Raw genomic sequence first — 26,989 nt, 5'->3', positions numbered from 1 at the left:
AACAGATATATTATAGAAAGTTGGTTGCACTACCTCATTACTCTTGCTTTGTGAAAGAGCCAGGCTATCATTTGTCAATTCCTCATCATCTGCATTATTCCTGTTAAGAACTTTACTCTTCTTCTTCTTGGATCCTCCATCACTAGCCGTGCTGCTATTATCTTCTTCATTAGCTTCCTCATCATTGTCATCCTCATCACTTCCACTCCCGTCATCTTCATCATCTTCATTATCTCCATCACTCCCCTCTTTTTTCAGTGCATTCTTTCCTTTTCTTTTCTCAGCAGTAGGCCGCCAGTCATTGTCATCTTCACTGTCGTAGTCATCCATATCATTTAGTTCTTCCATCGATACAAAATCCAGAAGAGGTCGGTTCCTGCGCAAATTCCATTTTTTTGGTTCATTTGTTTGCTCATCAGCCACAGCCTCAGGTCCAGCTGCTTTCTCCTTCTCTTTCTTCTTTTTTGGTTTTTCTTCTTCATCTTCTTGCTCTTTCTTTTCAGTTTTAATTACCTCTTTGTCTGCTGTTGGCACTTCTTCAGTGGAGGCTTTCGGCTGCTGCTCTTCTACTTTCTCTTCTGCCGGTTCCTCCTCCAAGATATTTTCTTCTGATTCAGTACAGGAACCTTCACCACTGTCCTTAGATGCATCTTCACTCCCATGACCACTTCCTTCAGAATCTGTTGAGCATATGAAAATTTAAAAAATGTTCCGACACAAATGTACCCCCAAAAATAAAATCTCTTGAAGCAAGTTGTTAAACAAAAGAATGATGTATGTTCCTCCCTCATAAGGTATTCCACCTATTTTTTCAGCTGGTGTTCAAATATCGCTATTTCGAGTGCTATGTTGAGAATCTGTTAAACATGAGTGCATTTTAAGATGCCAAAAAATAAAAATAATGGTAGAACTTATTAAATGAGCATTATAAGTTCCTTTGAACTGCAGCTCATATTAACAAAAAGCAGTAGCAGAGTAATTTCCATGTGAAGTCACATCTTAAAGAAAGAACATTCCAGTTTTTAATTTCTGAAGGTGTTTTATACATCTTCAAAATAAAATAGCTATCCAATAGAAGATGTTTGAAATTACAAAATGAAGAGTTTACATAGCTAGTACTACTAATAATATGGCTAATCCCACACCTTCATTTTTAATACATCTTTGTTTTTCTGGGTTTGAGGGCTCTTTTAATTTCCAAGGTTAGTTCACTGATTAATCCCACATAAACTATGATTCACTCAGCATTGCAGCTGCACTACACTGCATTAACTTTACACTACTCATACCTTACATACTACTGTTCTGTGTGCACTCACTACTTCATTAATTAACACATGCCAGCATGAGCAACAGAAAAGAACTGAGAAAGATTTTTATATAAAAGAGAGATTTTTACTATAAAGCACATGTAAAAAATATTGAAAAATGACATGTGAACTTGTTAAACTTTACAAACAGCATCTACCTTGCTATATCTCATCTTATATGAACCCACTGCTTTTCATTCATAGTATTGTTTTAATGACGGAAAACTCAGAAAATATTTTTTTAAAATTCTTTAAAAGAAAATATAGTTTCTTGATCCAATGCAGAGATCAATTAGGCAGCGGCTAGAGTTTTCAGTTTGCTCAAAGCCATCATCAAGTTCTTGATCCACTGTCATACAGATGCAAAGATGAAACACATCAATGCTCACAAATTTAAAAAGAAAATCTTAATTGCTTTAGTTACAACACAAAAATCTCCACCACTCAATATCACCTTACACAGAGAATTTCTCTGCACACCCAGCTCTGTATAAATCCAAATAAACAGACACTGAGGTAGGTGTGCACAGTGTGTCATTTCATACGGCATTTTTTACCACCCCAAAGAACATTGCAAATGACTGCCAGTTGTTACTTTAATATAGTGGTCAGTTTTACTGTGTATACCTGCATGTGGAAGCATTCAGTGAGATTATATAACTAATGACATAGAAGGTCCATAAGTGCTATTATTTCTGATTAGGACATCAAAGTTACCCATCCTCTTACAAGCTAACAAAAACTAAAAGTTTCCAACATACGTTCTAACATTCAGAGATCCAGAAAACACACAAGTTTTTTTTATGGTCTTTGAGAAAAACATAATTCAGTCATTTTTCCACACCTATTAGCCTTTAATTATAGTAATCAAAGTACAAGATAATTAACTGAAGTTTTGAAAGAGTAGAACATGAGTCAGGTGTACACAAGAAATAAAACCAGTATTAACTAACATGCAATCCAAAAGAATTGTTTCCAAGTTACAATAATTTCTTTGGCTAAAGAATCACAGGATGGGTAAGGACCACAGTGAGTCATCCCACAGCACACTGCCCAGGATTGTATGCGGACAGTTCTTGAATATCTCCAGTGAGAAAGACTGCACAAAATCTCTGGACAATCTGCCCCAGTGCTTGGTCACCTGCACACTTAGATTCAAGTGGAACTTCCTGTGCATCACTTTCTGCCTGCTGCCTCTTGTCCCATTGCTTGGCACCAAAAAGAGCCGGGTCCATCCTCAACATCCTCCTTTCAGATACTGATAGAAGGGATGAGGTCCCCACTCAGTTGTTTCTTATTAAGGATGAACAGGCCTAATTCTCTCAGCCTTTTCTCACTAAGAGAGAGGGCCTCCACCGAAAGAACACAAACATGGTGAGAAGGCTACAATGCTCCATGAAGACAGCCTCAAAGAGTTGGGGTGGATCAGCATGGAGCAGAGAAGGCTCCAGGGAGAACAGAGTTTATGAGAGAGATTTTTTTACTAAGGCCTGTGGTGACAGAAAAAGTCACCTGAAAGAGGGTAGGGTTTAGACTGGACACAAGAAAACTTTTCAATGAGCATGATGAGACACTAGAACACGTTGTCCAGGGAAGCTGTAGGTGCCACAACAATGAAAATATTCAAGGCTAGGTGGAATGGGGCTTTAGACAATCTGGTCTAGTGAAAAAAGTTTCTGACCAAGGCAGGGGGTTGACTCAGATTATCTTGAACAGTTTTTTGATCATGTAGTTTATAGGATACCAGGCCTGGCAACATACAGGGTACACCAGATACAAAGAGGAGGGAAAAGGATCTTTGCATAGGACTTAGCAGGGCTCACTGAAAGACTAAATTAGATTTGAAGGGGGAAAGGAATAAACCTGAGTTCCCTAGAAATATGCCTGGGGGCAGCACACCACGGTTTGGGAGACAACATGCTAAGAAAGTTTCTTTGATCTGTCACTTTAGTGGAGGTAGGGAATGGAGATCCGTGCAGTTGTAAAGACACAAGGGTTATTACATGTTATAAAACGCAAATGTGACTGAAAATGATCATGGTAAGACTTAAGAGTTTGTTTCCCCTAAAAAGCTGGAGAGATCAATAGCCCAGCTGAAGTGTCTCTACACCAATGTACACAGCACAGGCAACAAACAGGAGGAGCAGAAAGCCACTGAGCAGCAGTAAAACTATGACATAGTTGCACGCATGGAGACATGAGAAAACATGGACAGCCAGAGTGCTGCACTGGATGGCTAGAAACCCTTCAAAAGGAACAGGTAAGGAAGGAGAGGTGGTGGGATAGCCCCTACCTTAGGAGTGTTTTGATTGTCCAGGGCATAATGACGATATGGTTGTTTAAGGATAAGATTCAGGGGAAAGTCCAACAAGGCAATACTGATTGAAGACCACCCAACCAGGATGAAAAGGAAAGTGAAATAGTCTATAAGCAGTCTGTAGTCTCACAACCACTAGCCCTCATTTTCACAGTGGACTTCAAGTTACCAGATATCTGCTGAAAACACAATACAGCAGAGAGGAACTGGTCCAGAATGTTCCTGGAGCATGTGGAAGAGAACTGTCTAACACAGACAATGAGGGAGGCTACTGGCAAAGACTCCCCACAGGACCTGTTATTTGTGATCAGAGAAGGCCTTGTGGGTCATGTGATGACTGGAGGGTGTTCTGGGCAGAGCAAACTTGAAACTAATTTTCAGACAAGCAATTCTCAGACAAGCAAGCAAGGGGGTCAGCAGAACTTCGATCCTGGACTTTCAGAGATGATGCCCTGTTGAAAGGCTTGGTCAGCAGAGTCTCTTGGGAGACAGTCCAGGAAGCCTGGACATTCTTCAAGGAAATCGTAAAAGCACAGGAGCAGGCCATCCCTATGTGCTGAAAGACAAGCCAGCAGTAAGAAAGACTGATGTGCCTGAACAGAGAGCTGAGAAATTTGACTGGAACTCAGAAGAACAAGGAAAATTTAAGGCTTTTGGAAGAAGGGGCAGGCAACTCAAAAGGACTACAGGGATGATGTGAGGGAGAATTTTTTTTTGCAGGGAGAAAATCAGAAGGACCAAAGACCAACTAGAACTCATCTGGGTACTGCCATAAAAGATAAAAAATACATAATCAATATAACAAAGGCTAAAGACAATCTCCACAAATTACTGAATGAGGAAGGAAACAGTGCCAAAGGATGAGGAAAAGGCTGAAGTACTCAATGCCTTCTTTGCCTCAGTCTTTAACAGCAAGACCCACTGTTCTCTGGGTAGCCATCCCCTTAAACTAGAAGACAGACACAGGGAGCACAATGAAGCACATAATCCAAGGGGAAATGGTCAGTGATCTGCTAACATCTCTCAGACCCACACAGGTCTGAGGGCCCAAATGAGCCACATTCAATCATTTACCAGCAATCCTGGCTAACCAGGGACCACGTGATTAGAAGTTAAAAAAAATGACCCAAGAAGGGTCAGGAGTTATCCAGGGAAATCCAGGCAGTCCTGCCAGCCTGACCCTGGAAGGTCATGGAACAGATCATCTTGAATGCCATCAAGATGATGGAGCACAACAGACTGGGGCAGAAGGGCTGGAAAGCTGCTCAGTGGAAAAGAGTGCGGGGTGCTGGCTGACATTTGGCTGAACAAGACCAAGCATGTGCCCAAGTGGCCAAGAAAGCCAATGGCATCGTAGTCTGTACCAGCAATATGAAGCCAGTAGGACCAGGGCAGCGGCTGTCCCCCTGTACTTGGCAGGCACTGGTGAAGCCACACTTCAAATACTGTGGCCAGTTCTGAGCTCCTCACTTCAAGAAAGACACTAACATACTGGAATGTGTCCAGAGAAGGACAGTGGAGATGTGAAAGGTCTGGAGCAGAAGTCTGGTGAAAAGGAGGCTCAAGAAAGACCTTATCACTCTCTACAACAACCTGAAAGGAGGGCATAGCAAGGGGTGGGTCAGTCTCTCCTCCCATGTAACAAGCAATGGAACAAGATGAAACAGCTTCAAGTTGCAACAAGGGTGGATTAGCTTGGCTATTAGAAAAATCTTCGAAGAAAAGGTTGCTCCTCAGGAAGTAGTTAAGTCACCACCCCTGGAGATATTTAAAAGATGTGTAGATGTGGCACTTAGGGCACAATTTACTGGTGGGCTTGGCAGTGCTAGGAAAACAGTTGGATTCTACCTTAAAAGGTTTTTTCCAGAGTACACAATGCTAAAATTCTATGACACTTGCTAGTTCCCATAAACATTTTACAAGTAATTCCTAAAGCTATACTCTCATACTAGACATATCACAGATTACATGCCATATGTATACTCAAAGCAAAATTAATTTCATATCTCATTCACAGTTGCCAAGTGTCTATGTACACTATTTATCTTACTGTAAATAAGGTAATAGAAGATTTTGCCACATTAAAATTAACTGAAAATTTTAACTTAGCTTTCATTATTTCCCCACCATAAATCTATGACAGACATTTGTTTTGATGTTTTAACTGTGCTGATGCATTTCTAAATAGTCTTAGACTTCTTACCAATTTAAGGTTTCATTTTGTTTTGGATGGAATCTTAGTCTTGATATAGTTTGATCTCTAACAGCACTCTAATTTACTAACATTGATTCTTGTACATCAATACTACACAATTCAATAATTTAAAGCAGAGAGCAAATAAACACTATTTTCACTCATTTCTCTCCTTCAATTTCTCTTGCCTTCTGCCTGCAGATTTTGCTTTCTACTCTCCTTTATACATTCATATCCCCACCAGAGATATCTATAGTACGAGATATCTTTCCTCAATCTGAATGCATCCACTGTGATAGGTGCTTTTCTACAAAGAGCTACTCTGTAATAACAGCAATTTTTGCAGGTCTTCTTCTGTCAGCTGCACTTTTACCGAGGAAGAGGCTGCAGTATAAAATTTTCTCCTTGAAAGAAATGCTTAAAGAATGGCTCTTTCAAATTGGAAACCGTATCATGTCATCTCCTATAGGAGAGAAGTACAGCTACTCTAAGTGAAAGATGGGGCCAGATATACCATCAAATAGTGAAGAATACAGAGTTCAACTGAGGACAAATAAGAAAGATAACAGTTGGGAGAAAGACATCATTTATTCCTCTATACCTTGTATCTTTAGCTCTACTAAGCACAACAGCAAGTAGCACTCAATTCTAAAGAGGATAATTCTGCAAAGAACAGAACATTATGCTACAGAATTAACATACAAAGAAAAGTGTACTAAAGAAACACTCCACTCAGCTGTGGAGTCTTATATAATATGTATGAGACACAAGACTTCAGGGTAAATGTACTGAAATCATTACATGAGTCAACAAAAAAAAAAATCCTCCCGGGGTTCTTTGCAGGATCGTTTTACAAACAATTTTAAATATGACAACCCACAATTTCTAGGTTTTTTTCAAGATTCTAAAAAAATCCATGTATACAAAGAGCAAGTGCTACACTCCAGAAGTACCTGGCCAACCACTCACAGGAGACAGTCTGGTTCTTCAATGCAGTATTTAGCTTAATAAGCAGCCCTTTGAAAAACAGCTTTATTGATTGTTTTAAGTGAACTTGAAAGGATAAGCTGGTTAAAGGCAATCATGGACTCAATTTTGGACTTGCCTCTTCCACTAACAAAGCTTAACAAATTCCAAATAGTAGACAAGGATCATTTGGAGTAATTTTAGAAAATTCTTTTATTTGCACCAAATCCTATCTGAGTCTTTCTAAAGTGCTCAAAGCTACCTACAATTAATATAATCAAGGATCCTGGAACACTGAAAAGCTGAGCATGCAACACAGAAAGCAACTACTAAGTTATCGCTGCTAAATAATATTAATCAATAATAATATAGCCATCATGTGACAAATAGCCTACAGTGGCCTTATACCTTCTTTTTGAGAGCAGTAACAAAAACCAGGATGCAGGTGAGGTTAATGTCACTCAACCACCACCATCTTTTCTATTGGTCCTTTACCCTCTTCCCCCCCTCCCCCCACAAGGCAAACAACTAGCCTTTGACAAGATTACATGAAATTAGTGATCTCTGCTAAAACACCATGTTAAGCACCATACACAATCCTCACCCAGGGTGCCTGTATCCTGATGGATGGGAAACTGCAGAAAGCGCTACTGAAAGTGTTTGTCATTAGCCTCTGACCATAAACGTCCTTACAGAAGATCAGCTCCAGTACCACAAAAAATCCTTGGCACATGTGCTATACCAACACACACAAGCAGCTGTACTTCCTACACATCTGAACTAGATATCACACATAAAGACTCCAAAATACCTTAAGGAAATGCTTAAATTAACTAGAAAGCTACAATATTAATAAATGGATGTAAAAAAAGAGGTGGATAAACCTAGGTCATGTATAGAAAATAAGAATTTTTAAATTACAAAAGGTAGAGCTGTGTAACTGGCAAAATTGTGACCACATTTCTTTATTAGAGACCATTATGATATGATCAATAAAACTATAAGCAAGAACTAAAGGCTTAATACCTCACTTGCAACATAATTCCAAGAAATCTAACACACCAGTTAGATATATGCCCCTGACTTTCTATGCTCTTTTGCTGCATATGATGATTAAACACTGGTAGACTACTGGCAATTCAACATCAGCAGTGCTGGCAGGTAAAGAAATTGAACTGTCCAAAATAACATGATTAAGAACACAGAAAACCAAACCAATATAGATTAAGATGCTACAGCTCACGGAGAGAAACTTTCTTCTAAAATAATGTTTTGAAAGGAAGTAGCTAATATGTATTAACTGCAGATGGAGACTGGGCAGAGCAGGAGACAAAACTGACAACTGATAAACAATTACACATTTCAGAAAATAAGTACTCAGTTTAATAGAAAAAAATTATGGAAAGGGAACAAAGGAAAGACATTTAGTAAGCAGCTTCCTCACTTTTACACTGGCAATAATTATGTCCTATGACATTTCCATAGATGTCTATTCAAGGCGCAAAAACCACATAAAACTAAAGATTGCCAATTTTGACTTGAGTCATTAGGAAGTGCCTCATTTACAAAGTTAGAACACTGATGAAATTGGGTGCCCTACCAATTGCTTGTCAGCAAACACCTGGAATAACAGAAATCCCAGTGTTTACAACAAAAATGGAAGTTGAAAATCTTGTCTGCGACTCCAAAGTTTTACTTGGGGTGGCAGACATCTGTACAGACAGAAGTTTTACCTGGGATGAAGATACTCTAAAAGAACATAATGCTGGTATTTTCCATTTTCTCAATTAGAAAAAGCCCTTGTGAATTCCAGTTTCAGGAACTACATATGAATATGGAAATATATGATAATTTACTAATGATTAACTAGCCAATATTTTCTTTTACCTCCCCTGTCTACTGAAACAACTTTACTCTTGCCTAACATTCAAGTTTAGTCCAAAAAACCAAATATATTTGTTTCTGCATGAAGATTTCAGTACTGTCAAACACTACAGTATTTTGATCCTTCACAAACACTTCTTTATATTACAATATTCTGTATAGGAAAACAAAAGTGCAATCTCCATTGTGCTAAGAGGAAACAAGCTATATAAAGATAATAATATTTACAACTTTTTATTTCTAGATCAAGACACATGTTTTTAAGAATAGATAATATATGCATTTATGTAGATCATTACTTGTTTTAAACAGATCTTCTGCTGACTTCAACTACAAGAATAGTACATAATATGTATGCATGTCAGGCTTCACACTCAACACCAAAAAAAAAAAAAATGTATATAAAAATATGAGTCAACAAGACTAGCAGCAGAAGCAGTGACAGGAATGAGCTCTTCAAAGGCAGCATTCAGTTATTTTCTCCTTAGCTACCCTGCAACAGGAACCAGTCATTAAATTCACACATGATTCTTGTGCAGGGACCACTACATTCCTCTGTGGTATTTCAATTTCAGTACGTGCGCTGACAAAACTGACTTAGTTCAGCAATGAGAGAGAAGAAAAGTGGAAAATTCTTGCTTTGGAGTCCTGATGGGAATTATTCTAAACCTGTACTCTGATTTCTGACATCAGTGTATCTCCAGCTACTCCCATTGCAGAAAAAAACCTGAACATGAGGATTCCCAAAGCATGCTTTAGTTAAGTTAAAAACAAAACTTCAAACAACTGATGTGTACTGTGAAAGACACTATTAAAAGCCCTAAGTTGAGTATCATTTCAAGTCACATGTTTGTACACTCTGACTCCAAAGGGAGAGTTTTTTTGATTGATCTCACATTAAGATTACATATGACAGTCTTTCTCATGGAACAATATTTTCAAGATGTTTACAAAAGCCAGAAGAATATAGTACTTTAGAATATGGCATCACTAATACAAACAGAGGAGCCATTAAAAATTACTTTGTTCAGCATAAACATAATGAAAATCCCAGAAGCTTGAAAACTATTTACATCAAGTAAGTTTACAAGAATGCAACAGTTCTAAAATCAATTTTTATAGAGAGATGCCAGAACATTGAGATCTTTTAAGCAGAAAAGGCCAACTGACTGCTTGGATGACCTAAATCCAAAAGAAAAGAAATTAATTACACTGAAAGTAAAAGTCCACATTGCCTGTGGATTTTTTTGGTGGAAATAGAGGTTAGATGATTTGAAATATTTTTTTATAATGAAAAAATGTACCAAGGTGCCAGGACTCTGAAAATAAAAATTCAGAAATGCCAGCTGCTTCCTAAAAGCACTTAATAGCAACTTCTTAAATACTTACTGAATTGCATATTCCCAGAAATCTGGCAAAACAATGAAGGTATGTTAAAGTTTTGGCATTCTAGGTTCAGACCCCATATATTTGCACAGCATCATCTACTAGTAAATACCACTGGAGATCCTAAAGGTCACACATATAGACACAACACAGTCATCAGGAAGAAAACAACTTCAGAATTCTTTTAACTCCATATTTAAATAATCCTTTAGCCTAATTTTCTAATTTGTTTTGTTATTTTAAACACCTATACGTGGAGTTGTGAATGAAATAAACATAAGTCGTGGAGCTTTGGAATTACCATCCTAGAATTTGTGCTCATACTCAATGCAAACTGGTTCTTACTTCTGACATACTTACTTCCTTTTGTAAGCAAACGATACAATGTAATTTTGAACTCAAGCAAATACTAAATACTGATTTGCAATGGACTGCTCATGGAGAGTCCTATATATGTCTGTGCGTGTGTATGTGTGTGTAAGAAAATCCTTTTATTTAATCACTTCTTCCAGCCAAATTGAAATGAACTAAGTGCAAACAAATTTTACAGTATGTTATAACAGCTCCATTTTAAACCAGTAGAGATGTTCTGATTCAGATTTCCTGCAATTATTCATTTAAACTTGTATTACATGTAAGAAACTCTTATTTGTATTAACTTTCTATTCCCCAACTTCTCCAAACCCTCACAAATTTCTTTTTCTACACTGAAAATCTTCAAGTAAAGTATAAGATGTCAAAATCTCTTCCTGTTTCAAAGTGCTATTAAACAGAACATTAGTTTCTCCTACAAATGATAGATATAAGTTTGGAAATGCTAAAACAACACTTCCTGAGATATAGGAATACAAAAAGCAATTAGAAAAGAACATTTTAGGTAGAACTTGGATTTTTCTATATGTTTTTTTCAATTCAGTTGCATATTTAAAGTAAAATCCATTCAACTTGCTCAAAAATAAATTGATTTTGAAATACACTCAAGGCTAGACACTGACGAGCCCCCTTCTGGTATATACACAATGTCCTAAAAGTCAAAAAGTATAGCAATTACAAATGAATCTTCGGCATTCACAAAATGTTGAGTCAGAAAACTGCATTCATTATTTTTAATAAATTACCGTCTTTTGACCAACTAATATACTGTTTTGAATTATGTGCTCATCACCCATACTCCCTTTCCAATTCTCATCTTCCTTTAAATCCTGCCCACATTATTGCTCCAAAACAGGGAGATTTTCTTTGGAAATTAAAAATTATTTCCTTCTATGGCAAATTATATCCTTATGCAAAAGAAAGGATCAAAAAGCCTCAGAACACAATTAAAAGAGTAGATGAAACAAGCCCCCAAAGTCTTAAAATGAAATTGATAAGATGACATCAGTTTTACTCTCTTAAGCCACTGCAGCCTGCTCTATCAGAACAACCAAGGGAAATATGTCTAAGTCTAGGGGAAGAGGTGCTGAGAAGAACAAAAACAACCACCCACACCAGACAAGGAGCATTAGGGCATATTGTAAATCTGACATTTGTGAATTACTGTTAAGCATTTTTAAGTTCATCAATACAGAAGAACTTGCCACATGTTAAGGAATAAGCCTTTAAATGGGAATATTTTTGCACGATACATTCACACAAAACATACACCAGCATCCCCACTGCAGAACTAACAAAGTCAAGTTATTTGACAAGCTGTCATAATGCTTGCCTCACATCTTATATATCCTGCATCTTCTTGTTTATTTCCCTCAGCATACACCACAGAACATCCAATGTGCAGTTTATTGACTAACATGGTCCTATCCCTTCTTCTCCTTTCCTTCAATATACTTGAGTTTACTAACTTTATTTTGGCCGTCTTGTCTATTTTTAGTTTCTGTGAATGCTCACTGCAGACATAGAATCTGCACATACAGAAAAGACTGCAAAGCATCAACACTCTGTATGGAGGACTTCCCTCTAATATTAAATGTGTACACATTTCCATATATTTCTATCTGAATGGACACCTTAAATTTGTCTATTGTAAAAAACAATAAAAAGCAGAACAGATTGTCTTTCTGCTTTAGGTTTCTACTCACCAAGTAGAATTAACCTTGAGAAAAAGTCAAGTTCATAAGTCCAAAACAAACTATTATCCAGACTTGTCCAAAACAAAATGACTTTAGATTCTTATTGCAATACTAAATCCAGTGAATATTCCAAAAATTATTCCTACACTGAAGAACTCAAAAGCAATGAATACAGTTAAGGCAGTCTGCACGAAAGCTACTCAAATGTTTCTACCAAAATTTGCTTCACAATCATGAGATTTCTGTTATAAAAAAATAATCACAACTGAAGTATAGAGTTGCAGTTATCCAATCAAGTTACTCCCTTCAAGAGGCTCCAAGCCCCAGCAGACTCACTACAACCATTCTGCCTCCTATAAAATATTAACTGAGCAACGATAAACCAAAAACGAGATAATTCTGAACCGAGGAGATGAGAAAGCATATTTACCTGAAGCATCTCCAACTTTAAAATCACTGTCATCAGAGCTATCATAATCTAAAGCTTCCAGCAGCGAAGCTGCCAAAGGCTTCACCTGTCTCCTCTTCGAACTGCGGTCCACTGCAGGGAGAAAAACAGTGTTGTTACTGGCCGGCATAAAGAGAACTCAGCATCGCTAAGGGCATTTAAATTGCAAGGCGGCACGGGCGTGACACACGGGGGCAGTCCCGAGAGCAGCCGGCAGCTGCAGCGCGCCGGGGTCCCGGGGACAGCCGCTCCCCCAGGTGAGGCAGGACAGATCCGCCCCCCCGGCGGAGCGCTGGTGCTCCCTGCAGGCGCCGGGACCCGCGCGGCCCCGGCACGGCTGCCCCGGCCCCGGCACGGCTGCCCGCGGCCCCGGCACGGCTGCCCGCGGCCCCGGCACGGCTGCCCCGGCACGGCACGGCTGCCCCGGCCCCGGCACGGCTGCCCGCGGCCCCGGCACGGCTGCCCGCGGCCCCGGCACGGCTGCCCCGGCCCCGGCACGGCTGCGCGGGCGCTGGGGCCGCCAGGCGCCCCCGGAGCAGCCCGCATCCCCGAGGAGGCGCCTCGGCGCGATCCGCCAGGCACCAGACGCAGGGGGACGCGCAGCCGGGACCGTGGGACACCCGAGGGACGGCGACGCGCCCGCTCCCTCGGGGGCGGGGGCGCTCCGCGGGCACAGCGGCACCCCCGCGGAGCAGGGCCGGCAGAACCGCTGCGGATCACTTACTAAAGCCTGCGCGGGTGGGCGGCGGGCGGGCAGGGGCCCTCGGGTGCAGCGCCGCCGAGCCCCGGGCCCCTTCCCCAGACAATGGGCACGGCGGCGACCCGGATGCAGACCCGCGCCCGCCCCGCCGCCGCCCCGCCGCGCAGGCGCCGCCCGGGCGCGTGCGCACGGCGAGGGAAGCCGGGGAGCGGCGCTGCCCGCGGCGCTGCGCGGCCTGTTCGCACACTCTGAGCCGGACCGCTCATTCTCACCGCTGTGCCTGTAAAAAACAGCTCTAAAAACCACTCGGGCACTTATCCATTTCCCCATGTGGAAACGTAAAAGCGTTACAAAGCTGCTCTCATGCAACCCCTGCTCGAAGAGCTGAGTTTCTTGTGGGCTCTATTGCATAGTCAAGCTCATTCTTGCACTTTTGAAGAACAGCAATCCATTGTATTGGGAAGAAAAAAAAATTAGGAAGAGCTGTTTAAGGCCAGATTGGATGGGGCACTGAGCACCTGGTCTGTTTGAAGGTGTCCTAACCCACATCTGGAACTAGGCGACCTTCAATGTGCCTTCAACCCCAAACCATTCTGTGATTCTGTGACAACAGAAATCTCAGGGATTATTGTTTGGCCACATCACGAGTCTGGGAGCTCAAAAGCACAAAACCTAATGGTGAGATGGACAGCAGCACTGGGCCATTGCCTTTGCAAGAGCCCAGCTTTGCCTCGGTTGCAGGGCTGTCCCTGGCCCCTGCACGCACACGGGTTTTCCAAGCTCCCTTTGCCTCTCCTTCCCACACCACCAAAATGAGCCACCTGCACAAAAGTTTTTAAAGAACTGATCCTCTGGCACACAGGTATGACTTTAAGAGCTTGAGGACCAAGAATAGTACTAAACAGGAAACCTTCCAACAGGATTGTAAGGGCATTAAAATTGGAAAATGTGTGTTTGTGAGAAACGACTGCTCACTTGTTCAAATTTTAAAGGTTTATTAAATCTTAACAAAAAATACAACAAAAAGACTAAATAAGGAAAAATTACAGCACTGGAAGCCCCTGTGACTCTCAGACACATGCTATTCAAAACGATGCTCCGCCTTTTATACCTCTAGCCCCTCCTAAAGACTTGTCAGCCGACTCTTCCCTTGCCATGTAGTGGTGGAGATCTTTGTTGGAGGTCAGGTATTACTATAGGAACAAGCCAATCCTCCCCAAATGCCTGACTACCAAAGCCATCCAGTGATAATAATGCAAGGGGGAAAGACATACTAAATTAACATAACTATATATCTACAAAACTTCTCTTAACATACATATAATGTTCACATCTTAATTGTGAAAGCAAATTATCTCATTACTCACCTATAACATGTTTAATGTAGGGCCAAACTCATTCTGTGGCTGTAGGGAAAATCATGCTATGAAAAGTCAATGTCCATAAAGGAGACACAACTTTATTATTTAAAGGAGTCCTGCAACTTTATTCAAATAAAGGGAGAGTCCACTGGGTCACACCAACCTGCAGGATTTCCTCTCTCAGGGTTTCAGAGGGCACAGCTTCGTTTTATCCTGAACACCTGGCTGCATGTTGCCCTGTTCCTTTCCCCATTGGCTGAGGTACTAGGGAGGTACAGCCTTCCTGAACCGCCTACCACATATTCCCCCCTTGGACCTGTCATTTTACCCCAAAGTTCAGAACTTCGGGCTTCTGCAGACCCATTCTCTGTTTCAGGAGTCAAACTGGGCTCTGTAACAAACCTGGTGCTCAAAATTCAGAAACTCCCACCTGTCTGTTCCAGGAGCCAAGTTGGCTGGGCTCTGTGAAAAATGTGTGTTTTATGATTCGCTTTTTGCAAATATTACAATGAATATTATATGTGTAATGTTAGAAAGTTATGCTGTATTAATTCTCTTGAGTGGTGAGTTAAATATAGTTTTAGGTTATAACGTAATGTTAGAATAGAAACTCTGTGATGTAAGATTTTTTTACTAGCTCAAGAAGGGGATAAGATAATCAAGAAACTCTTTGCACAGAGATAACAGTGACAGGACACAAAGAGTTACAGCCTCCTTATTGGAAAAGACAAACATTCTTCCACCTTCTCTCCATCTTTATGGAACCACAAGGATTAAGGGGAAGAAGCTGACAAAAACAAGAACATTTTTTAATTTGCAAGGAATTTATGCATCATGGATGAAATATATGAATATGCAACAGGCTGATGTTGTTTTTAAGGGTTATTCCTTTGTTCACAAGGCATGTTTTTGGCAGCTTAGTGCCCAAAAACATCTGGATGTCCGTAATTCTTTGCTTTTTATTGTCTTGTAATTGTCCTAACTCTAACTTTTTATTACTCTAATTGTATAACTATTTTTATAACCATTTTATTATTATTAAACTTTTAAAAATTCTAAAAACAAGTGATTGGTGTTTTTCACAGCTCCATAACAAATCTGTGCTTGAAGTAAGTAGAGACATTAAAACCCATTTCAAAGACGTTAACATCCATACCTTCACCTATGGAATTGTTTGTAAAGACATTAGCACACATTTTCCCTATCACAGTGAAGAGTGGATGGGACATAAAGTTTCGCAAGTATATGTTCTGTGGCCAGAGCCTGGGCTACATTTAGCATAGTGCTGCATGTACCAGAGCCAAAACTCCTCCTGGCATTGCAAAGATGGGTAGCTTGTTGGTGGTATATAAGTTTTTAAATATAACACAGAGATGGGTGGTTAGTATATGATATTATTATGCAGCTGAAATACTTTCAACAATAATTTTCTCAGTTTCTGATTTTGAGTATTTTGGAAGGACAGAAAATTCCAAAGGTAATTGTGAATTCTGTTTTAGTTCTGGGCATGAATTTCCTGGGGTTTTTGTAGTGTCTTACCACATCCACAGCTGATGTGTTCACACTGCTCCTGTTTCCTCCATCAATTCTTTGGCTATCCAGGAGGTGTGGCCGCAAAGTGAATTCTTTTCCTGGATCTGATTTTGCCAGGCCTACCCAAATATGCTATTGGCCCATGAACTCTAGTGTTTTCTTCCAAACTCTGATCAGCTTCCCTGTATCCTGAGGAGTGGTGTATGTGAGTATTTACTCCCTGGGCATTTTTTTTTCCTTTTGATTGGCAATCCCTATCCTAGTATTTCCCTTCACACACTATTTCAGTCTTAAAAGACAAGTAGCAGGGCTCAGATCCTTTCATTGAGACTGCAGATCCATGATAACATGTGCAGCAGTACATTCTGCTGAACCTCCTCCCTACCAATGGACAAGCCCCTGTTCTTGTCCCATACACAGTGATTGGCAGGACAGCCCAAATCACATATAACAGGAAGGAAGAGTAAAAAGAACTGCCTCCAAATTTGGCCCAGATAGAAGCTCCGGCTGAGCAGTATAGACAGCTTCGATGAATGAGAGCTTTCAGCAAGGGCAGTGGGAGAGGAGCACCCTGTAGAACAATGGAGGAATTTATTAATCCTTTAAATAAGAATGTCAAAGCAGATGGATGGACTGTCTGACTTTCAGTTCAGCCCTCTGGGACAGGCTGCAATGCTAGAATTATTCCAGTCTCTATGGACATATTTCTGGCAGGAATAGGTGATCAAACAAAATTAATTAATGGCTGCCTGCCCCTGCTCCTCTAGCACCTCACATTCTTCAACTTCTCCTTCCTCCTTTTCTCTTTTGTACTCTATCCCATGACTCAAACCCTCTCAGCCCTTCTGTCTTACTTTTTCTCCTCCCAAATATTTTTCCCCTCTCCTTTTTTCCCTCTCCAAAGGCACATTCACACTTTCATTTCTGAAAATAACATGCACTCTTTGTTATCTCTTGTAGTCAGCTTGCATACTTGCCCTCATTCCTCAACAGGAAAAAAAACCCCACATCAATAAAATGAAAAGAACTGTGAAGTGCCTAAAATGTATTCAGTTTCTCTAACGTTCTGGGCACTGCAAAGATAGGGCTTACCAACAAATATAGTAATTAGAAGTAAGTAAAACATAGAGCACGGAAATTAAGTAGAACTACCAGTTTATCTTTTGTTCATCATTCTTTGGAATATTCTAGCTATTAAAACATCTATTAAAAAGTAATTCCCCCTTTGTAGATGCTAGTAGAGTCAGATTACTTCAAGTAAGGGAAAAAGAAGGGAGTATTCATGCTCCCAATGAAAGAAACGTTCAGAATGTCTGATCTTCTTATTTCTGCAAGGCCTTTGTCAAGTCTCAGCAGAAAACCACAGATGTTGAAATGTTCACTTGCCTTTTTGGTAGAAGAAATGTGGTATTACTGGCATACTGCTGGGAGCTGAGCACTGTACTGACATTGCTATATCCATTAAATGGATCTTAAGTGTTGTCAGTTTAGCACCTTCAAGTACTATCCTCATGCACATACAAAAAAAAATCTTAAAAGGTAATTTTTAGTGGAAAACTGTAAAGAGCTGAAATAGTATATCTAGTATGAAAATCTCATGGGAGCTCCATCACTAACATAATACTTAGAAAAATGCCTAGATTTCAGTATTTCAGGTCATGTCAAACACATCAGGTCTTTGAATTATCTCAGCATTCTAGTGGTTTTCTTCAGGCTGAGCCTTCAGTGTGCAGCTTGTTGCAAGAGTAGGTTTCTGAATCTCCATTTCAGTGCTGCTGTTCAACTGCTGAAGAAGGAAAGAAAACAATATCTTCTGCTTGTACCTTTGCCTTAAGAAAAAAAGAATCTTTGTTGTGGCTCAATAAAGACCATATTAGAAGGACTTACATAATAGCAAGTCAACAGAAAATACAGTCACATTCAAATAAATTATTCTTAGTTTAATGAAATTGGTGAATTTTCAAAGGAAAAAGTGCAATATTTTCCTCAAGTATTGAATAAACTCAAGAGTAAATCTGTTTTTAACTTATCTGCCAACTGTAAATGGAGAATAATAGAATGAAATCTTGTATATATTTTTTTTTCCTTTCAGTGAGCAGACAGTTAAAGCCATGACCTACCTGTCTGAATCCAAATGGCAGACTCTTTTTGTCTGTCCAAACATCACCATGCCTAGTATGGAGACTGACCTCTTCAAATATCTTTCCAAAGAGAAATCTTAAAGCTTTTACACTTTAACTGTGCCATTACAGCAAACTCTTCCAGTGATCTCTTTTGTCTAGTATAATATGGTAAAATATAAAGAGGAAAAGAGTGAATCAGATGTTCTTGCTTTTTAAATTACAAAGGGGAGACAATTCAGTATGAACAGTCTCTGAACAATAAGACTTTGAAATAAAATGCAGACTGCTACAAGGTCTACTTCAGTCAAACAGTGCCAGGAAAAGTTCCCATCAGACATTGAGAAATTTCTTGCATTCCTAAGAAATGCTCAGCCTCAGTCAATTAATTATGGGGGGTTTTTGATTACATGGTACAAATATTGTAAAAGAGGAAATGTGAAAAAAAAGCCAGTAAAAACCAACAGTATGTATCTTCAGTAGAAGAGCTTTCTGAGCTATACAGATATATTTCATACATATTCCCACCATTCCCCTGGCTGTATATACCCTACCTACTTAGCCTCTATGAGCCACCCCGTCACTCATACCCATACAGAGGACATCATCCTCAACTCAAAGCTCACTGCAGATTCTGCCACTGAAGTCATGCCTGACATATTCAATGTAAAACATACTTCACATGCCGCTTTCCTATCTGCCCATTCAGCTAAAATTCTTGTCTAGGCTCATCTCCCTTCTCAATTCCATCAATTTGTTCTTTTTCTGGATTTCAAAAATGCAGCTCTGATGTTGCCATATCTATTGTAATGATTCTCCTCAGCTTCTACCATGTTCCTTTTCCATGTTTATCCTTCTGGTGAATTTGCCTCTGCTACATTGGTCAAAAATATCTTGAGTTTGATTTCAGTACATTTCAGAGATTACTCTTTCTTTCATCTGCCATTTCTTCATAGCAGATGAAATTTGCCATACAAATTTGTTTAACACAATATATTGGCCTCTACTTTGCTGTTGAAATTTCTGGGCTTTCTTCTAGTCATTCTTCATACTTAAAATGTATTAAATGTAAATACCTGCAAACTGGCTTCATTTTTCCTCACAAATACCACACCATGCTCCCTAACAATTTTGTACAAATGAATGTTGCGTCTCATGTTGTCCCATAGTTTATTTGTACAGCTGTTATACAAATGCAGCAGTATAGCAAGTATATGCTGCTATAGCTGTCTCAGTTTCTGGTTCTTGTTCTATGTGTGTATTACCAAAATATTTGGAGCAGACGTAGTATTTCAATTATTGTATAGTTTTTCTGTCTATGATTTATATCAGACGTGGCAGAATTTTGAATCATGAATAAAGCTCCCAGACATAAAAACTACAAGAGGAATATTAATAATTTTATCATGTGACTTTCAGACAATGAACTTATCAAGTAAGCCATGTTCTTTTTGTTTTAAAAATACATATAATTTGGGACACTGTATAAAGAAACTAGAATACTAAACAACAACAAAGTGTTATGAAAATTTTAGATTGTACATGTGTTTTTATTGTTCAGATTTAAGTATATCTAGCCTAAGTGTACAGCAGGAGAAAAGTGGGAACAGAGCAAATATATATGATATTATGCAATCATTTCTCAACTTCCAGTTATTTTCTATGTTGTGAGTTTCTTGATCCTTTTGTAGTTTTTCCATTTAGTGGTCTCTAATGGGTCTTTCTTCCAAGAACTTGTCCATTCTCCCTTGCAACCCATGTAGAGTTCTTTAATACCTCAATATTATTACAAAGAATTCCACACATCTACTACCTTCTGTATGAAAACATTGTTTTGTTTTCTTTGAGCCTGGCTCATGTTCTACTATACCTCTCAAGTCATCTCTTTCCCAAGCTAAAGAATCCCAGCCAACACAGTCAATTCTGCGTCTAAGATAGACTTCACTTCCTCCAATGCCCCTTGTTTTCCTTCAATGAACTTTTCCCATCTATATTGACAGCCTTTTGATAGTGAGAGGAGAGCACTCCATGGAATGCAGGCAAATACTGCATTTATTCAGTTTAATAATAATGTTTTCTCTTTTGTTCTCTATTTTTTGTTCTCTGTTTCTTCCATGTGATTTTTAAGATTCTTTTTCCTTGGGGCATGAAGGGAACATTGACTGCATGGAAATAACACTTGCATAAAACTATCACGATCCCAAGGTCTTGCTCCTAAGTCAAAGCAGCAAATTCAGAGTTCATCATTTTATGCGTAAAGCTAGGATTTCTTGTCTTCAGAAGCATAGGTTTCTTTACATATCTATACTGCATTTCATTTTCTTTATCCTTCTCTCTATTGAATTTCATCTGCTGTTTTATTTACTGTCCAGTCGAGTAAGAACTTACACCATAAGTAGTTGAACCACTTTATATCTGAACTCTTAGAATTTTTGTGATAGTGCTGGTTTCTATGTATTTTATCAGACCATTTAATCATTTTTTAAAAATTATTTTATCTAGCTATTTACACAATAACTTCAAATTCAGACAGATTGTCCACGGAGCCCTCTCCCCCCAGAGGACTGCACTTTAGCATGGGAACATCTTCATTTCTTTTTCATAAAAAATACTGATGGAGAAATTAATCTAAGTACATTTCATACAAATTATCTGCTGGGGCAATGAATGCTGGCTTTTTATTCTGTTTCAAATATATCTTACTAATTTTGATGCTTTTATCTTCTTGATTCTCAGATTCTTTTTCCATTCTGACAAATTGATCATATTTTGACATTTAATAAATTAAAGCTTATGATTCTTTTAATTTTATTGTTTTAAATACAATTTGAAGGATTCCTTCCTGTTCACAGTAGTCTCCCTAACTTTGCTGAAAAATAATTTCAGCTTCCTTTTATATTTCCTCTTTCATTTCCATAGGTGGTAAACACTAATGCTGCGATTCCAGTATAGTGTCATCCAGTAGGTTACATGCCCATCAGAATTTTATTCCTTAGACTATCCTTGGAGAGGGAATTGGAGGCACAAGATGTCAAGATTATGGGTTGAGATAAGAACAATTTACTGGAAACAATTAAACAAGAAAATTAACAGTAACAGCAACAATATTAATAAAAAGTGTGCAAGACAGAGATGAGTGGGTCACGTGCAAAACATTCACCACAGAGCCCAAACCAACCACACCATACTCCCCCAACCTGGAAGTGACACCCTTCCTCAGTCTCCAGAAAATGATGTGAGGTGTTATAGTATAACTTTCAGGTCCTAGCCATACCTCCTGCTGGCTACTTCAAAAACTAACCCTGGCCAACATGCTGTCATAGAAATCTGAGTCTTTAGCTTCCTTGTTTGCTTAAATGTTCTTCCCTTTTGTCAGTAGTACTAGCTCACCAGAGCCCCTTAAACCTTCCCAGCAGATCTTAGCAGCCTTTGCAGACTCCTGAAGGGTGTTTGCCAGCTGGTAGTCACTGTGCAAACCTGAAAGTCTCATGGGATCCCAAACCTAGCTATCCATAAGTGCCATGACAGACCCTTTTGCCAATACAACTTTTCTCTTTCTCACTGCTGGAGAGAGAAATTTCATGCAATACAAGTAAAAAAAAATGTAATTCCGTTCTTTTTTAATAATCAAGACTTACTCCCTCTTAACAAGATATGAAAAATGTGAACATAAGCCAGTGATTCCCACTGATTTCAGTGGGCTTTGGCTCAGGCTTTTAATGACGCTGACTGATACACTTTTTCCAGATGTAGTCTTTCATCCATCAAACCATTCTGTTGTTCTGAGGAAATCTGGGATGTAAAGAACATCTGCCACAATGAACATAAAAAGCACAGACCTGCTGTTACTAATGGGAAGTATTCTAAGGGCTTGGATTAAAAAAAAAGTTAATTAATTTTACAAGAATAATTACTTTGAATGTGAGTGCCAATGGCCCTTCTCACATAAAGCTTTTCCAATATAATCTTGTTTTGGTCTTGCTGAGGACAAAAAAATGCTTCAGTTGTTCTGACAAAAATCTTTGTGAATTGCTATAAAATAAATTCTACTGAAGGGGTTTCTATAGCTTCCTTTTAAATTCTATTTACTTATTATCTGTAAACAAAGAAGCTGATTGGCTTGGATTTGTATGATAAATTATAATGAAACAATAAACCCTCTAAGCAATCAAGAAAGGAAATAACTACTTTTAATGTCCTCTGTTAAAATGTAATTGTGACATTTAGGAATCAATTTGCTGCTTTTTCTAATATTCATTATATCACTCATTAACACAATGTTTAGCAAACACAGAAGATGTCTTTTACTATAACATTTTTAGCATCTAATAGCATCTAATCTCTTTTTAATTTGGTTTTGCCAAATTTTGTAGGTCTTTTTTCTTGAAAATTTGTATTTTAAGAATTTGAGCTGATTTAAGAAGAAAAGACAATCGGTTATGCTAGAACTCCCCTTCATCTAGACATATATACAGTTTCCTTCATCTTTTAAAAAGGAAAAGCAATCACCAAGACATGTCTTTGTTAAGGTTCCCTGCTGGCAGCATATGGCAAAGTCACTGGCACCTTGCCTGGAAAACGCAGCAAGAACCGATAGATCTGATCTCATTCTGGGGCTGGGGAGAAAATAGATTACCGTGAAGGCCACTGTTACGGCATGCAACCATCACTTGCTTGGCAAGAAGCACAGGTTCCTGAAAACAGATCTGGGAAGGTGAAAGAGAAAGATATTTTACCCTCCTAAGTGATGGCAGAGCCCCTAGAACAGTCCATGCTAGAGCAGTACCTTCAGGAGTCTCTATGTAATTCTGTTTTATTTGCTACTGTGAAATAAAACTCTCAAGGTGTAAATGTTTAAGAAATAATAGCATACAAATGCATACAAATGTTTAAGAAATAATACTCTAATAATAATAGCAACAATTTTATTATAAATAATAATATTTTTACAGGTTGGTCTTAAGTTTTTATTGAGAACTATGACAAAATCCTGCAGCTGCAGAACTTCTGAAAATAACTCCAGATTTTCTTCCATATTATCATATTGCTTGAACAAGACATTAAGAGTGATAACCCATTTGATGTAAAAAATAGATTTATTTTTTCTTATTTGAAATTAGGTTGGCAGTATGCAGTTTTCAAAGGTTTACTGGTACTGAATGGAGGGGCAATCTACCGTAATTGTGATGGTTTATAAAGCAGAAATCCTGAAGAGACTTAAACATCTCCACTGTCAAAGTTGGACAAGACTTCAAGCGATAAGAATCTACTCCATTCTTCCATGAAGATACTTCTATGCTAAATATTCTATATCAAAGATCATTTTTATGCTTATACATATTTAGTAACCGTGACAATTATAGGGAATGGAATTGATTTCCAGATTGCTTTAATTATTTCTCAGACTTGAGAAATGCTGTAAAAATTAAAATAGAAAGGTTCTTTTCAATTATACTGCCCTGATTAATACTTTTTTTTTTTTTTAATGGTAATGTCCAGCCACAAAGGTGTTTTCATAGTCCTAATGATGGCAGGGTGCAGTTTCATATGAAGTCTGCCATCTTCCATTCTTACAACACGACCCCATCGCCCCCTTCCATTCACTTATACCAAATTTTGCAATTATCAAACTATATACTGAGCCAATTTCTGATTTGACAGAAACCTACCCTACCAAGAAGCCCTGTGGTTCTAAGACCAAGTGATCCAGTGCAAGCCAGAGGCAGGGACACAGGGAGAACATGAGGGAGAGAGGAAAGCAGCCATGAGTGCCCAGCTGGAGAGCAGCCCATGTCAGATCAGGTGACACAGCTGACGGCAGCTCCATGGGCAGATCAGTTGGGCCTGGAGTGAGACAACACGACCCCATCACCCCTTCCCATTCACTGCTCCTGCATGCTTTCTGCAATGACATCCTTTACACTTGCAATTGGCACTGACCTGGAATTGGTCCAGAAAGAACCTTTTTGTTCATCTCTTTTACACAGCCTTATGTGAACTGGTGCTGAAACATGAGTACCCAAAGTCAAAGGATGGATAAAACTATTTCCAAGTAGCACTTTCAGTTTACTGTGAATTAAAACAACTGTGCTACTTTGGCCTAAGCGGTTCATTACATCCTTTACTGTTCCATCTAATAAAAGCATACCTGTCTGTGTTCTCATGATTACTTATTAGTATTCTCTGACTCAAGGTGGCTGTAAAGAAAAATGATTTGTGGAATCCACAATTCAGAGTCTTTTCTGTTGCGCTTCAAATGACTCTTCTTTCTCTTCCAGATTCTGCAGTCATGAAACTGTATACCAGATCAATCTAAAAAAATACAACCTTGAAAATCATTCTACCTCCCCTTCCAAATCAAATAGGAGAGCAGAGAGGTAGAGACGTGGAGCAAAAATTCCTACTGTAAAATGGAATGTGGATTACTTCTTTTAAGACTCATTGCACTGGAATGTTCTGATTTTAAAATCACAAGTTATTTTGATTTGGCCAACTTTTAATGAAAGCATGTTTTGCACAACAAACAAATATACTGAATTCTGCTGGTGTCGGTGCTTGGCACCAGTCAATGGTGGATGTGAACTGTCACCATCAGTTTATCATCCTACTGCAAGACTTTCATACCTCCTCTCTGTGAGTTCTCACAGGCAGCCCCTTGCAGCACTGATTCCTTTTCTCTTCCTCCTGCACAACCTCCTGACCCTTCCTATCCCTGGCAGCACACACTCACTGCCCCTTGCACAGCCTCCTGACCCTTACTCCTCACAGCAAAGCCAACTGATGCCAACTTTCCCCTCAACCACCTGATCAACTCTTTTATAACACCCATCCTTACTGGACACAGCGGTGACCTATTAAAGGCAAGGCTTTTATAGTTTTTTAAAGTTCCTAGTCTTTGGTAATTAGTACAGCTGCAACTCCTCAGGGGCAAGATTGCCTTAAGCACTATCTCTATTCTCCTACAATCCATCCTCCCACAAAATTCAAGTTTGATTAGACAGATTGTTCTTGTAAGGACTTATTTATTTTAGTTAAAAAAAAATAGTTCATCTCCAGACTGGCCTCTTGCAGGGTTTTTTTTTTTTTTAAATTAGTAATGAATCTGCTGTGAAGAGGTTGTGTAAATATATCCCTATATTTTTGACAAGGTTATTACTTTTTTTCAGAGCTCCAGCATTTTAAATTATGCTTGCAGAATATATCAGTTTTAAAATTTATTCATTTAATCTGTATCTGTTCTGCATTCCACAGAATGTGAAGACAGCGAGTATTGGGTGCTTGAATACTTCAGGAGTACTAGATGTGTTTGTTAAGAAAACTCTTTCACATAAGTGCTATGGTTCTGCTTATGTCTCCTTAAATAGCATGGCAGCCTGAAAGAGGTGTTTCTTTAGGGCAAGCCCCAAGTGGAAAAACAGATGGGCAAAGACAGCATCAATGGAGTAACATCTCAAAGTATAGAAGCTTGTAAGTTTGTCAGACAAATAGGTTAGTGAGAGACAGGAGTCAACTGTTTTGGACCACATATGTTTTGAAACCAGCAAGTAAACAAAGAAAATATTCTGTTGTCTTTAATCTGATTTCTTGTGTAATGTAAGGAGAAAACAGCCTTTTACAGAAAAAAAAGAAAGTATGCCATGAAATTCCTTTTTAGTTAAATATGCTAACTCTTATGTTCTGCCACTTCCCAAAGAAAAAAATTTGATGTCTTAGTACATATAAGAAGAAATATCAAGACATGCTGTAGTTTTTCCTTTCACATAATTTTTATTTCAGTCAGGAGTCTGCTGTTCAAATAAAATAAATTCCTGCTCAGAAGTCTGATTACAGTTATATATTTCATGCAATCACACAATGTGAATCTTACAGATATGCTGTATACATTATTCAAAGGAGAAGGATGAGCTCAGTCCCACATCAAAGCACGTTATTATCCTTTTCCCATAAATATAATAACTAAATTTCCTACATTGAAATGAAGCTGTATTTAAAGAAAGGATAGCATGGGAACACTACTTCTCGATAAGTGCTACATCACACAATTTTTAACCAAGTAGTAGTTTCAAAAAAGAGTAAAACTCAAGAATAACCAGAACAATTACTTTCATGCACTTTTTGATAAAGCTTTTGTGATTTATTAAGGAGAGATATTGGGATACTTTGTATTCTTAAGATCACAACATTGAGTTTTATATTAATCTAGACAAAAGCATAGACAAAAAATGTCATTCTTCAAAATGTTTGGATGCAGCACTTTAATCTGCATCCACGCTGAAACATGGTCTATCTCCCTTCTCCCAAAGAGAGAGAGTACAGCATATTTATTTATTATTTACCCAGAGATAAACTGGATTTTTTGTTCCGCTATGCTAGAAATTATCTGCATAATGTACTAATGATTCAAACAAATGTGGTAATTTGAGATATTGAAAAAGGACAATGGTTAGAGTTTCTTGACAAGAACTTGTCACTGCCCTCCCATGCCAATTTTGTTTATGTCCAAATTATACTTCATCTGACAAAGCCACAAAAAGGTCTAAACCATTGCTAACATACCAATTGCTTATCCCCAGTTATATGCCATGCCTCTAAAATCAGGCCACTTAAAAAACTCATCAGCCGTTACACTGTTGATGTCATAGCCCTCATAGGAGGAACCCCAAAACTAATGTTTTTGCACAGCATGAATCATGTGAAAATA

The 26,989-nt window shown here is 38.8% G+C and overlaps 1 protein-coding gene across 1 annotated transcript in view; it reads right to left on the bottom strand.

Annotated features, from left to right (window-relative positions):
* The window catches only part of PHF14 (PHD finger protein 14), a 157,298-nt gene extending 143,679 nt beyond the window's left edge, over positions 1–13,619 (bottom strand). Inside the window, 4 exon segments of the mRNA XM_030264726.4 lie at positions 34–680; positions 12,557–12,667; positions 13,299–13,361; positions 13,364–13,619. Coding sequence (XP_030120586.4) covers positions 34–680; positions 12,557–12,667; positions 13,299–13,361; positions 13,364–13,604 — 1,062 coding nt within the window. The 5' untranslated portion in view covers positions 13,605–13,619.
* Between the last annotated feature and the right edge of the window lie 13,370 nt (positions 13,620–26,989).

The sequence above is a fragment of the Taeniopygia guttata genome, chromosome 2, assembly GCF_048771995.1.
Source record: "Taeniopygia guttata chromosome 2, bTaeGut7.mat, whole genome shotgun sequence".
Classification (NCBI taxonomy): Eukaryota; Metazoa; Chordata; class Aves; order Passeriformes; family Estrildidae; genus Taeniopygia; species Taeniopygia guttata.
This window is presented reverse-complemented; position numbering and strand designations above follow the sequence as displayed.